Genomic DNA, 15113 nt, shown 5'->3' on the forward strand with positions numbered 1-15113 from the left:
TTCCGCCAACTCCCCACTCTCTCATTTATTCAGGATTTGGGGAAAATCTGCATGGTGCCTTCAAGCCATCTTCCAGGGCTATGCACAGACTGACGCTGGGACCTTCAGCCCCTAGACCCTGCTGTGTGGAGGTGCGGATGACTTCATCACTGTGAGCGCTTAGTACTTAGGAGAAAATGACGCTGGCAGAATGTAGCAGTGGCAGCAAGCACAGGCATCACCAGTCAATCGCAGAGCCAAAGGATCTGTGCACTTACGTTTCTCACTGGACAGATTCGTACCACAGGGGATGTAAATGAATTACAGAAATGTCACAGCTCAGTTCCCGGTACAACCAGCAGAGATTCCATATACAACCAACACAGCCAAATAGTCTAGAAGGAAGCAGTGACACAGTACCTTTGTTGGGTCGTCTTTTATAGCCGCCCAGCGACCCTTTTTGGGCCGCCTGATCACAGCTGTGCTGCTATAGTGATCGATATGGTTGCCCATGGGTAACGTTGGCGCCTGGGAGTAACGTAGCTCTAGCGCGCTGCCAGGGAGAGACCTACAAATGGATGGTGATAAAAAACAGTGTTAGTGACACAGAAAAATGGCAATTAGGATAGATGCAGTTTTGACTATATAGTTCTTCAAGTTCTTGCTTTACTGACATGTACGGTGCATGCAAAACATGATGCACATGCTTCAACGACTCCATAGCTCTTTAACTTAACATGGCGGCTAGAATGACAGACAAGAAAAATGCCAACTTGGGCCTCTGGTTTTGACCACCGTTCCTGCAGTCCCAAGTTCTCACCATGCCACAGTGCGTGTATACAGTACATTTCTGTTGGGACAAGGAGAGAGCTGGAGCCATCCATTGTGCCCAAACACAGCGGTCTTGGGTCAAACATGGAGCAGCAGGAACAAAATGGCCGACAGACAATAGGATGCAGAGAATACTGGAAACATCAAACTGCAAGTCATTGATAAAAATGTGCTTTTTAATAGTATAATAGTGCCTTTTTCTAATATGCTTCAGAGTGCTTCATTCAACTCCTTCAGTGCCGGTGCGGAAGCCTTAAATATGAGGTGAAGTGCGTTACATGTAAATGACAAGAAACACCAAAACGAACAGGCCACAAACTCTGAGATCTGCGCTCTGTACACAAACTAATCCTCCATGTCGGGCACACAACTGGGCAAGCAAAAATCGTTTGTCAAGTCAAACATCGGCAAGTAGTTTGTACACACTTACAAAATGAATAGCTGTAGTAGATACTTGTGGAGTGCGGTGGTACAAGGAAAAAGAAAGTGTGCAGTAATGAATAGAAGGGTATTTATAAGACATGATACACCACAGATATGACAGCATTGTTAAGATCTAAAACTCTGATCATCTCCAATCAAAGATGAATTGTAAGGCCGGGTACACACTTGCACGATATCGGCAAGATTTTCTGTATCGGCGCGACAAACCGTGCATATCGGCTAGTGTGTACACACGATTGCGCAGTCCCGCGGGCCTTATGCTACATCTTATGGTCGCCTGTGCTGCACGGCCAATCGGAAGATATCACATGCGATTAGGTGCCAATTGTGTAGTGTGTATGGCCAACCGGACAACCAGACGATATGTCAGTCCGATTTGGCCGATTTTGACGTCATATGTTGCCAGTGATCGTTGTAGTGTGTACGGGAGCAGCTGTAAAAAGGCCTACGATCAAACAATACAATATATTGTTCTATCGTATGCGATATTGGACAGTGTGCACGCTCAATATCGGATGTTCTGGCCTCAAGGGAAATTGGATATAAAATTGGGGCAATTACTAGTCGTTCAGGTGTGTACCCACCTTTAAGAGTGCAGTGACAGCTGTACTTAAAAGTCTACCTGTCATCTACACAGAGTACAGCCTTTATTTTATGGGCTGAAATAATATTCATAAGAATGCAACATATCTATTTAAAGACACTAATGACTTTGTGCCTCATGCCTCAGTGATGTCATGGGTCCATAATGATTACACATTGGTACAGCATACAAAATGGCTGCCTTCAATGTGTGCAGCCATAGTTTATTATTCCAACCCTGTGCATTATGGGGGATGAGTTAGCAGATGAATCAGCCAGTGAAATACTTTCATTAGATGCAGGAACAGTAAAACTGAACATCCACCTTTTGGCCTACGATCTACCTCAAGTGTAAATTATGGTGAAAACAGTGTATAAATGATGGGAATAGGTATCCTACAATACAATGCAACCCTCCTCTATAGAAGTGCTCCTCACAGTGGCTGAAGGTAGGTGTGCTCAGTGCCCATGTCTGTGTGTATGACATTCTCTTCCTTATAACCTTCTTCTATAGGAATGCTCCTTACAGTGGCTGTAGGCAGGGGTGCTCAGTACCCATGTGTGTGTATGACATTCTCTTCCTTATAACCTTCTTCTATGCTTCCTTATAACCTTCTACCTTATAACCTTCTTCTATGCTTCCTTATAACCTTCTACCCCTACCTACAGCCACTGTGCTCCTCACAGTGGCTGTAGGTAGGGGTGCTCAGTGCCCATGTCTGTGTGTATGACATTCTCTTCCTTATAACCTTCTTCTATAAGAGTGCTCCTCACAGTGGCTGTAGGTAGTGGTGCTCAGTGCCCATGTCTGTGTGTATGACATTCTCATCCCTTCTTCTATAGGAGTGCTCCTCACACTTGCTGTTGGAAGGGGTGCTCAGTGCCCATTTTTGTGTGTATGACATGCTCTTCCTAAAAACCTTCTTCTATAGGAGTGCTGCTCACAATGGCTGTAGGTTGGGGTGCTCATTGCCCATTTCTGTGTGTAAGATTACTTTCCCCACACATAGGGGGGAGGGGTAATGGCCGCTCATGGCTGTGTAAAACATACATCTTCCATGGGGGGAGGCTCTTCGTAATATGCATGGCATTCCCATCCTCTTTACCTTATATAGCAGTTCTCCTTACAGTGACCATGTCTGGCTCAATGACATTCCCTTGCATACACAGTAGCCCATGAGAGCTGTGTAACACTGAGACCATTGTAAGTTTTCCTTTTACTCCTTTCACCATCTCATAGTAATATAACCGTTGATCTGGTCACATTGCATGCAGACTGATTAGCCACTTAGTTTCCAAACAACAAAATGATTCACCTAGAGTATGTGGATGAAGGCCGTCCCCGCAGCTGGTCTATTTCTAACTGCATGCGCTCAATCTCGGACACTAGCTGTTCCTGGAGGGGGAACAGAAGAAAGTTATCACAGTTATAGAACATACTCACATAAAGATAGGCTACAGTTTTTCTTCCTGGGAGCCTCGATGGCACTTTCCCTGGCTGCGCGGAGCAGGTGCCGGCAAGAAACCCAAGGGGCTCTTATTTTGCGTGTTTTTGCATCTGCACGCTGCAGAGCCGAGCGTATGAAATTACAGGCAACTCGGTCACATCTCCACTTGCAGGTTGAGTTGCGCAACTAGGTGGTACTGGAACGGCCGCGCGTAGGCAAAGTTTAGTAAGGTGGTGTCGGGAGAGTGATGTCGGAATTGCGGTCTGAGCAGATACGCATATGCGTAGCTACGCCTGTCTTCAGACCGATCATTAGCACCAGCGTATTGATGATGATGGCGGCTATGAAACCAAGCGTGGGTATAGGGGCGGTCTGATCACGGAGAGGAGTATAAATCTGCATAGAGGCGAATATGTGCATTTATTTCTGTGCACGCAGTGCGGGTGTAATGGTCACTTGCAGTCAACTCTACAATGGCCCCTAGAGGTAATGCAGCCTTAAGGGTCCACACTTAACCCCATCCCTCTAGTTTCTCTATCATTAAGCATTGATTGTATTCCTTTACAGAACAAAAGCGGTAATCGGTAATGGAGAGGTTACCCAAAAACTGACCTAGCACCGAACCAAGGATCCCCACTTCTAACACCATTGACTAGAACAAACTGCTCCTGACCTTCAGCCAAACCTTTATCCATTCTACGGTCTTTAGTGATCATGCCAAAAAAATGAACTAGATGTACGGGATACAATCTCCCGGAGGCAAACCCGTCCTGTCATGGAATGTATGAAAAGCACATAAAGTGCAGAGAGCAAAGAATCCCTAAGTCTTGCAGAAATCATGTTCAAATATTTATTAACACACTACAAGGAACAAAATTTAAGAAGTACAGGACATGCAGCAATTTCTGACGCCACGTAGGCACAATTAAAGGTCGAGTTAACCCAAGTATATAAGTTTCCATATAAGCATTATTATTAGTTTAGTATCTGGTTTCAGTTCTATCATAAATAGATATAGCCACCCCACGACTCTTGGATACATTCTAAAATCTAGCAGATGTAGGACAAAAAGCTCAGATAACAAAGCATTGCATGTCAGTTGCATTATCATCACTGATAACTCCCTTTTCTAAGGAACTACCCTTCTGTAGTCTGTGCAGAGCCAAGAACAGCAAGCCATTAACGGACTCTCTCTTACTATAAGCAAAGTGATAGAAGACAGATGCACCACTTATTTAGGACAGGCGCAGTTAAGCGATTATTGGTAATCTGCGCATGAGTCGCACTGCGCATGCATAAAGTCTCTTTACAGATGACGCTCGCAGTCAGGATTTATTCGCAAAGTGGTTGACAGGCAGGGACAGTTTGTGGGTAGCAACGGGAAGGTGGCGACTCAAACGTAGACGTGACGCGACCATTTTCTGCTCGTGTCTCCCAGCGACTGTGATCCTGTATGCGTTCAAAATGGCTCCAGGGTCTTAGTTCCCACAGCCATTCTGTGCGACTATAGTGTTACTCAGAAGGCCAATTATTGACTGATCTACGGCCGAGATGCGTCTTCCTACGCAGTCGCTTGGATTTGCTATGCCTCCGGTGGGCATCTCAATGGAGATACAGGAGGCTGCGACTTTTGTGTTTCCAAAATGGATACGAATGATCATAATAGCTCCAATACAGAAAAGTAACAGATGTCTACATAAGGGTTAGTAAGCCACTGTCAGAGCCTGCGTGACGCAGAGGTCCTTATACAAACCTTATTTAGAAGCAGCTCATCCTGCAGCTTTTTCATATTAGCTATCTCTTCCGAAAGAGTGTTCTGAGAGAGAGGAAGCAATCAGAGGGGAAGAGAGGAGAACATGAGAGATCAGCGACAAGCAGTCTACAGTGGGCAGGTGACAACAACAGTGGATGGCAGCCAGAGAAGAACAGGAGAGACGTTAGCTGGTTAGACAGGTGGAAATTATGGTATTACTAACAGCAATATTTCAGAAGGCCTGGAGACTGATGGGGAAACAAATACAACATTTAGGAGCCAGCCTAACTTTCACAGCACAGAGATAAATGACAGCTGAAGAAGCGGAAATCTATAGAGAACTATGGAAAAACTTCCAAAAAGTTCAGCAACAGTAGCAGGATTTTAAACTCCGTGGTTACCTGGCCCCCCGAGGGTTTGAATTTTATGAAGAGGCTTAAAGGGTGACAATTCCAGCATAAAAGTACCAGGACATATCCCATCAACTTATCCAATGGAACTATTCAAATCTGATTCTGAATGCTCTGGTGTCGGCCTGTCAACCCTGCTCTTCTACTCTACCTCAACACCAGCGACGTGCGGTGAGGTCAATGGCTGGGGAGGCACACATTGAGATGGGTCTGAGTGCTCGGAGCCTGTCTCTCCCCCCACTCAATGTTACTCTCCCCTCACTACACTAAACTTGAGTGTGCATTGATTCTCCTACCTGCATCACTGTGTCTCATCTTGCTGCTCCTGACTGAGCTCTGATCTCTAAACACTGCAGTCCACTTCCTCGTCACAAGACACATCTGAGGTGCCCATCAGTGCTCAAGGCATGTCCTCCATACTAAGAGGCATGCCTCTCTTAGCTCTCTTTCTGTGCAGCTTACTCGCCGTGGTGTGGCCCCCGCCCCCAGCTCTGCAAGCAGTGTCTGACTATACAGAAGTGAGGCTGAGCTGTAGCTGCCTCATCTCCCTGAAGTTCCAGGGAGCTCCACAAAGCTGGTGAGTGTTAACTATAAAAATTAGATGTTTAGAAGTTATAAATATTATCAGTACAATACAAAGAAAATATTTCTATCAAATCGCATGAGTATGACAGGGGAGGCAGAACCTGCTTAACACGTCCCTGATCTCATCACTTGGCAAAACACAGAACTGTAATTGTCAGAAGCATCTACAGACAGTTACATAATAACAACACTGAAGATAAGGAGCCATAAAGCCTCTCTAGTATGCTAGGACTATAGTTACTGGCTTTTATAGAGTCCTGCTTTTACAAGTGCCAACTAATGTCATCTACCCAGGGAAGAAACAGTAACGAGCAACTTAGACTCAATCTGTGACCCAGAAATCGTGGTCCGATTGGTCTTCAAAAAAGGGGCAGGTTGCAGCTTACAGTCTCTCAGAAACCCCATTGACTATGTGAAACTCTTTGGCTCAGAAAACAGATCATGAAAGGAGCGATGGGCTTCCTTATGGCCCAGACACGTACCTTCTCCTCCAGGGCGCCCATCCTCTCCTTAAGATGCAACTGCAGCCTTTCGTTGGACTCAGACAGGAGTTTATCGACAGTCTCCGATAGGCGTTTGTTGTGCTCATCGTTCATTTTCTCCCTTTGACGTGCCTGTACGAGACAGCAAGCTCTCAGCATGCACAAGTGGGGGACACAGAACAATAAACGCCACCTCCAATGGAAGCCTGATTGCCACCTCTGGTCTTAACCATTTCCTGTGCACAGCTTATGAAGTGTAATGGTCAGCAGAGGTAGTCATATGTCGCAATGCACCGTTGTTCGCGAGTAAGCAGCCAATCAAATCCCGGGGAGATAAACTGGGTGTCTTGAGTGGTATGATAAACCGCTTTCATAACATGGATACTCATAATGGCCACTTTGCATCTGGCTGGTTGCCTAATGTTAATCTAAGTACAATGTTAAGCATTAGGTTTCTAATGTGGAACTCACAAGGATTCATGCAGGCATGCTTCAAATATAAAGTACGTGTCCACCTTAACAGGAGAAATTTATGGTCTAGTGCACGCCCTCTTGCAGCTTTTACTAAATACAGTTCTTTACCTTTATATGCTGGCTATATATACAGCGGTGACAACAATGCAGCCTCTCTCTTCACACTAAAGCCATTGGTTTCTAGTGAATTCAGTTTGCAGGTGAAACGTACGCCTCCATAAGAGCATTTAATAGATATGGGGGATTAGTGTCGTGGCCTATGGCCGTATCACCTACCCGCTGCAGTTCCTGGTTCTTTTCCTCCAGCTGTGCTTCCAGCTGACGGAGCCGTTCCTCAAAATTTCCATGTCTTTCCTCTGCCTGGTCACACACAGAGAATGCAGAAGAGAGGGTCATGGGGAATAATGGCCAAGGACATTTTAATGAGAAGATCACCGATATAACTGAACATGAACTGGTCAACCGTAACCACCGAGTAAAAATATTCATGGGCAGAAAGACCTTCTACACTAAGGAAATAAAGCAGAATAAGGTTTGTAGTATTGTATGACCACCAACTTTTATTGCTCTACTGGTTTCAATATATACTACTTGGTTTCAACAACTCCATACAAATGAACTCAGAGCTTCTTCTTCTATCACCTCTGCTTCTCGCTCACTTCTGCTTTTGAAATTTACTTGACAATGTTCATATACGGTGTTCCTTTACTGCTCCCCTTACCACTGCTACCCTGAACGAGCACCCCCTCTGCAAACACTGCTGACGTAACGCACCGTGCCGCCCTAGTCAGCAGGACTGTCAGTTTAAGGAAAGAAACAGACTTACACTTAAAATAAAGCGTTTGCATTGTTGATGTTATATCTATATATATAGAATGCCAACATTTGTTGTAGTGTTGCACAGTTAGACAGTAAACACAATAATCACACACATACACATTGTAAGAGCCAATATATTTTTACGTAAATAAAATGTGTATCTGCCATTTATTCTAGTTTACCATCTAATCCAAACATTGTCGTCTGATTATATACGGTCATACAGAAGAGGATACGTGCATCAACTAAATATGAGTCCCTGCCAGCTCACCCCCACCCCACTGTGCACTGTGATTAGGTAGTATGTAAGTATAGGTACCTTGCTGAGTGCTGCCACTCTCTGTGCCAGCTGGGCCTCAATCTCTGGTAGCGTTTCAGCCTTCTGTAGCGTCTGCTGCAATTTCTGTTTAGCGTCCTCCAGCCACTCCTGTAGCTGCCGGTTCTTCTCTTCACTCTGCGGGAGTCAGGGAAGTGACGGGGAGAAGTTACTAACTAGAGGGACCGCAGATCTGAGACGGTCACCAGATTTCCTGTGCAATCCCTATAATGTCCACTTTTACTATGCAGTTGCAACTCAACAGCAAAGCTCAGAACTCAGAGTACAGCGCGCTGGCCGATGGCCCAAAATCTAGCACCTCACCTAAGGTCACTGTCCTGGATCAGAATGATAAAGTTATGAAACAAGTTCTTCATTGGCAATAGGCAACCTTTGGTCTTCCAGCCCTTTCTAAACTACAAATCTCAGGATGCTTTCCTTGCCAAGGAAGGAATCAGGACATCATACTGTAGAAATGTGTTCGTCAACGGAAGGGGAACAAAGGTTGTGATAGCTCACAAGTATAGTAATGGCTTCAAATGCGTGGCTGATTATGCGGCACTAACTAATATATTCCATGAAGGGGGGGGATTTTAGAAGGATTTTTATATTGCTCAACTGAGATACAATTTATTTGCACATCGTCGCCAGGTTCAGTGAGCAAAATTGCTGTTCTAGGGGGCGATTGTGGAAATGAACCCTCTACATCAATGACCTTCATTTAAATTTGTGCCTTGTTGTTTTAAACCTTATTGGGCTCGATTCAATTGACCGCAAATTAAAAAGCGCCGGGAGCAATTATGCGCGCAGTTTGGTCGGGAAATGCCTGTTCTCCCGCCCCACAGGGCGTTTAGTCGCAAGAACGGGCATTCTCCGACTAAACTCCCCGGCACGATGCTGTTTTCCCGGCACTAAGGGCAGAAAACAGCATTGCGCCTGTACTTTTGTCGGATTTCTGCTCGCACCCCTGGAGGGATGCGAGAAGAAATCCTTAACAGCGCGCTGAATTGAATAGATCCGGTAGCTCCCTCCCGGCGCTATTTAATTCACGTTCAATTGAATCGAGCCCATTGATTGATGTATTTCATACTAGAATTACCAGATTCATTTTTCACATATTTGCGGATTCACGCTTTCATTTACTTGCCATGACAAAGAGACTTTTGTTCGGGCACTATATTGCTAGTAATATAATGATATTTATTCCAGTAGACAGGTATGACAGGCAAAATAGGGAAACACACAGATTCTGCCAATGGTTTCTTTCATGAATGTAATACAGTTTTCCCGGTTATAGGTGTGTAATCTATGGGTAACAGATTTAGATTTTTGGAACCCTGGTGCCAGATGCACAATACAAAATATTGGGAACTGTGGGCCTGATTCAGAGCCGGACGCTATTTGCGCTCGCTCGTCCAGAAAAAGGGTCTGGCTATTTAAATTGACCGTTCGCTCTTTGCGGTCTGTTGACGCCTCTATGTCTGAACGAGCTAACAAAACATGCAGACTTTTTTTTGTAAAAAACGCCCCCTGGCCGCTCGCATCCTACGTCATCTCCGCTATTTATTAGATTAATCGAGTACATCGAAAGGCGAATGAACTGCTCGCTATTCATATGGTTGCATTTTCCTACCGCAATCATGCGAGCAGTTCTGGCTAAAAGACACCCAACTGACGTGGTCGATGACGCTGCTTTGTTAATTATGCACACCCTTAAAACGCCCGTTTTGACCGTTTGGCACGCCTGCGTTCAGATCTCCACTCCCCGTTTTCAAGCACCTTCCCCTGTTACCACCCACAAACGCCTCATCCTGTCACTCAAATTAGCCGGCATTCGCTATTTTGCGAGCACACGATTTCTGACCGCACTGACTGGTTCGCGCATGCGTATTACAACCCATATGCAGATGTGCGAACATCGCTCGGAGCGAACGAGCGGCCGCTTACGAGCGGCTCTGAATCAGGGCCTGTGCTCTTTGGAGCCCAGCAAATAATGGAACACTGACATTTGGGGTTCCCAGCTAAGTTTAAGATCCCCTGCCCTATACCACGGACCTATGTACATGGCACCTACAATTTGGTAACCGAGCATCCTGCCATTCATGTGGCATACAATTTGCTCAGTACATCATTAATCATCCCGTGCTTCCTTTTAGGAGCCAAATGCATCAGATGAATGATCATGTTAATCCAGAGGCATCAGCAACCTGAATTCAACAAGTAGTATGAATTATTAATTAAGGAGGATCGATATGCATCAGCAAAAACAGGAATGATCCTGGGGAAACCCAGATCTAGCTACTGTATACAGGAACAGCAATAATGACTGTACCAGTCTGGAGGAATAGTGTCACATGACCGGCCTGACTGCCTGCGTTACGTTACCTGTCTGTGCAGGGACTCTTTGCTGGCGAGTTCGTTCTCCAGCTTGTCGTTGACATCGTGGAGTGAGGTTGCTTCTCTCTGCGCACTCAAGTAGCGTTTCTCTAGGGTGGTAATCCGCTCCTCCATATCCTCCCGTTGTGCCAGTGCCTGGTGACAGGAAAGTAAGAGGGTAACAGTCAGAAATGTGCTAAAGTCACAGATGCAGAGAAACAACACGTACTGGGACAGCCTATACCACAATCTGTCTACCGTAAAGCCTAATGAGGCCTGACTGCGTGCTTTCTAAGTCAGTGCAGTATTTATTGGTTTAGGCTTAGGCAAGGTATGGCTTCCCAGTGGTGGTGGAACTACAAGTCTCAGCATTCTTTGCTGCAGACCTGCAGGGTTCCAACCTTAATACTTAAATCATAATAATGCTCAACTTTCAAAGTGCCGTCACATGTCACAGTGTTGCACAATGACGGGTGGATACAACGATCCTGCTGCTCAGTACTGAGTTAACAGACTTACGGTGAAACGTGTTTAGTACAAGAGTCAGAGTGAGCACTGGTTAGTGCAGAGAGGCCTCATGTCACAGGCTAGTAGCAGGGCATGTCCATCACACAGCCTCACCTCTTTCAGGTCACGCTGCAGCTTGGCGCTGACCTCCTCGGATTTTATCAGATCTTTCTGCGCAGTGTTGAGCTCCTCCTCTAGTTCAGCCATTTGGCGGCACATCATGGTCAGGCGCTCCTTCAGCTGGCACAGCTCTAACCGCTGCTTCTCCAACATCTCCTCCAGCTCGGACTCCCGGCCTCCTTGTAGTTCCAGGTGAGTGGAGCCATTCAGGATGGCCTGAAATGGTGACAAAGCCCCCCAGACTGTTATCCAGCTAGAACTTGAAATAGTTGTTTGTAATTCTCCTAATGGACAGCGATGCTTTACTGTATCACGATACTGCATCACAAATACATATCTAGAGTGTTGGTGTATTGGCACCCTGATACTGTCCGCATCAGGAGCCAGTGTCTGCCCACTTTTCTCTCTGTACAAGGCAGACAGCGTAACTGCTGAGCATCAGTCACACCTAGGGGTATATTTACTAGAGTGCAGATATTTTAGAAGTGGAGATGTTGCCCATAGCAACCAATCTACTTAACATTTATCTAGCAACTTCTAGAAGATAATAGCTAGAATCTGATTGGTTGCTATAGGCAACATCTCCACTTCTAAAAACTCTCACTTTAGTAAATACTGTATACCCCTAACACTGTGAACACTGCATTCAGAAAGCAGAAATGTCCCCACTAACATAAGACCGGTAACTACTGCAGTATGCTACTCGCGCATAAGGAAAAAAAAAGGACATCTATCGGTTTCCTGTGACCCCCAAACATCTTGGACTCTGGTTGTGCAGCATTCCCACCAAACAGATGGAAGTGCTATCTGGGTGACCAGGGCCTGAGGCCTGGAGACCATCACCCCACCCATTCAGTCCCAAAAACCAATGTTCTTTCTGGTCCAGCCCCATCTTACCGCCCCCAACTTTTTATTACTGAAAATATGCCGCTATGACGTCTTACAGAACTCTGCGAGTCGCCATCTTTGCTGCCATCATCGATTCCTGACCTCCTTCTTGCGAGCTGTTCCCGAAGGGAGAGTGACTGGAACAAGAGGAGAGAAGACAGACATTACAGTTTTCCCCTACATACAGTGCTATATGAAGGCTCCACAGTGATTTACAGGGCTTACCTCCTGGCTGGACATCTCCAGCTCTTCCTCCAGCACTGCCACCCTTTCAAGGGCCACACGGAGGCGCTCTCGTACCTTGTACAGTGAAAGCAGACAGAAGTGAGACAGGTAAAGCGCAACAGCCAGAGTACAGAGTGCGCAGTCTGAGCTCCATCTATAGCCATAAACCTCTCAGACTGTGTAACATTGAAGCAGCTGGGCTGCAGGCTGAGGAAGCCAGGGCCTATACCTGGAGGGTACAGGGAAGGCCACCAAGACAGATGGTGTTTTATATAGCCGTGGCAGCCAAGCCAAGCCAGGCTGGAGCTGGCAATAGACCTGCAGAGAAGCAGGCAGAGACTTTATTGGCAGACTAGTTGCACCTTGATAGAGAGGGTTCAAGAAGTGAGCTAGTGCCCTAAGAGAGGGCTAGGTTGCTTGTTAGTTTCTATTTCTTTCCTGATTACCATGCAGTAAAGCACCTTTTTTGTTTATTTTACTGGAATATCATGTGTGGACTCTAATTCTGCACCTAATCACTGCACCACTGACACCAATCTACCGAGCTAATTACCCCAAGTTATCACAATACGTATATTGCAGCTGTACCATGCACAATATGGGTAAAGCTGAGCGCAGGTATATTTCTTTTCTGTTTGTAATAAAGAGTTAATGTTAGAGAACAGCATTTTTGTATGTGGAACTACTAGTTCCAGCAAGTCCTGGTTGGGTATGCTGGCCCTTGTAGAATTTAAACAGAGCAAATATGAAAAGTGATAAAAAAGGGGACATGGTCGCCGTGGGTTTGTACACGTCTCCTTACCTTTTCATCTAGTGCCTTGTGATGCTCAAAGAGGGACTTCAGAGCCTTCAACACCTCTACCTCGCTAGACACGCCAGCGGGCGATTGCGCCTGCCTCTTTACCACCGTCATCCTCAGCGAGCGCTCGTGTCGGGACACCAAACATTCCAGGTGCTCCAGCAGCAGCTGCGGATGTGAGGAACAGGAATAAGCTGAGGATTGCAGAAGGAAAGCCGAATGCAAGGAAACAAAAGCATCAAACAAAACGTACAATGTAGCTGTGCCTGGCCTATGGCGCAACGTTTTAGCGTTGCGTGAAGAATTCATAATTTCTACAAACGAATCCGTGCCAAAAGCCTGGCACCGCATTAGCAGATTCCATGTGAACAAACTGTTCCTCACTCGTACTCGGGGAAAATATAATCTCAGCAGACCAAACACTTTTTTTTTTTCTCTAATTGCCTCCTGCAAGTCAGATATCAAAGCCGAACAGCTTCACAATGCACCGAGGGATTATAATGAATGGCTTCCTGTGGACTTCTCACCAAGGGACCGTCTCAAATATTCAATATGAAGCTACTTCTACAATCCCTGCATGTGTTGGTGACACCTAGGTCACTGGTGTTTGCTTATGTGAAGCTCTGCAATTTTATGCTACATTTAATTACAAGATTACACTTTTTTTTTTTCTCGGTACTTTGTGATCAGGTCTTTAAGCATCTTCCAACATGAAGCAATATTATTTCCTTCTCTCAGTTATCCATCAATCAAAACTTACTACTCGGTATAGTGTTCTATGTTGTTTCATAATAACCTGGCCGCTTTATGTCAATGGCCCGTGCAGGCTATGCGCGATATTTCATTTTACTTCTGCACCCCCCAGAAATACAGTCCTGAAAAGAGTTTTGGGGCCTGTTTCAGAGAAGCACGCTGATAATGCCGAGACCGATGATCTTCCAACTGAGACGCCAACCGGCTTCGGCGCTAATCCGCCTCATTGCATCTTTGGATGCAACAATCAGTCGCACCACCGAAGCTTGCGCCAGCAAAATGGCACGTCCAATTTCTCCATCAGAGCGTGGCGTCCGGTGTCTGCGCTGCTGCCCCTTCAGATGCAGTCGCCGTCAGCGACCCTCTCTGATCCATCTCCGTTACCTCCCGCGGAATGCCCACTGAAATACCCGGCTATTGCATCCAAATTCGTTCTGCAATTCCTGGCGGTGACCACCGGGAAACATGCGCAGTGCCACTCAGACGCATGCACAGAACTTCAAACAGCGGCCAACTGCATGAATATCGGCATTGCGTGCACCTATGAACATTGTATGTCCATGGTTTTAGTTTTCATTGCACAGTAAAACATTAAACAAAAAAAAAAAAAAAAAAGGAATTTTCCTAAAATAAATGGTAAAAATTATGTATATTATAAATGTATTATCCTTTATTTCAGAGGAACCACAAGAGTCCGTAGCGTTTTGGCAAATGGCCAATGTTTTTTCTTCTGCGCATGTGTCGCACTGAGCATGTGCAGACAGTGGTCGTAGGAAGGATTTATTCGCAAAGTGATTGACAGATCCCGTGTGCAGTTGTTAAGGTTCCGGCGTCGCAGTTCCGCGCGCCCAGATGGTTACTCAGACGTTTGATAATAACCCATACTAACCAAAATTCTAGCCATCATTTATCTAGTACTTTCTATAAAATGATAGAATTTGGTTGCTATGGGCAACATCTTCACTTGATAAATCTCCCCCTTACAGACAATGATGGATATCAATGCCAATCAGCATGAAGGAGCTCATAGCGTTGGATTTCCTAGGAGGCCCCATCCCCTGCCAGTAACATTACAGCTAGCTAATGATGGTGAGGAGATAACTAAGAACCTTAGGTGAGCACTCATCGTGTCCTAGGCGGTACTCCCACACCTGATACAGGGCCCCCTATAACAAGGAAGCATAATCCCTTTTGCACTAGCTAAAGGGATTATGTCATCCATTCTGTATCCAACAAACACCAGTAATCCAAGATTACCACCGTTAGCCACAGCATCGTTCTCGCCATCTTTATATGGAGAAAGCCATGCGGTCCCCATTGCA

The 15113-nt window shown here is 45.7% G+C and overlaps 1 protein-coding gene across 6 annotated transcripts in view; it reads right to left on the bottom strand.

Moving 5' to 3' along the window:
- PPFIA3 (PPFI scaffold protein A3) overlaps positions 1-15113 on the bottom strand; it is a 104998-nt gene that overhangs the window by 39968 nt on the left and 49917 nt on the right. For 5 of the 6 annotated variants that reach the window (XM_088443048.1, XM_088443045.1, XM_088443047.1 and 2 more), the window contains 11 exons: positions 13042-13206; positions 12240-12314; positions 12071-12151; positions 11121-11342; positions 10509-10655; positions 8127-8261; positions 7265-7348; positions 6515-6646; positions 5038-5100; positions 3153-3232; positions 400-547 (listed from right to left, as the gene is read on the bottom strand). In XM_088443048.1, coding sequence (XP_088299174.1) covers positions 400-547; positions 3153-3232; positions 5038-5100; positions 6515-6646; positions 7265-7348; positions 8127-8261; positions 10509-10655; positions 11121-11342; positions 12071-12151; positions 12240-12314; positions 13042-13152 — 1278 coding nt within the window. In that variant the 5' untranslated portion in view covers positions 13153-13206. The remainder of the gene's footprint in view (positions 1-399; positions 548-3152; positions 3233-5037; positions 5101-6514; positions 6647-7264; positions 7349-8126; positions 8262-10508; positions 10656-11120; positions 11343-12070; positions 12152-12239; positions 12315-13041; positions 13207-15113) is intronic. The other variant, XM_088443044.1, reaches the window with a different exon arrangement.

Source organism: Taudactylus pleione, unplaced genomic scaffold (assembly GCF_031769625.1).
Source record: "Taudactylus pleione unplaced genomic scaffold, aTauple2 ptg000324l, whole genome shotgun sequence".
Taxonomy (NCBI): Eukaryota; Metazoa; Chordata; class Amphibia; order Anura; family Myobatrachidae; genus Taudactylus; species Taudactylus pleione.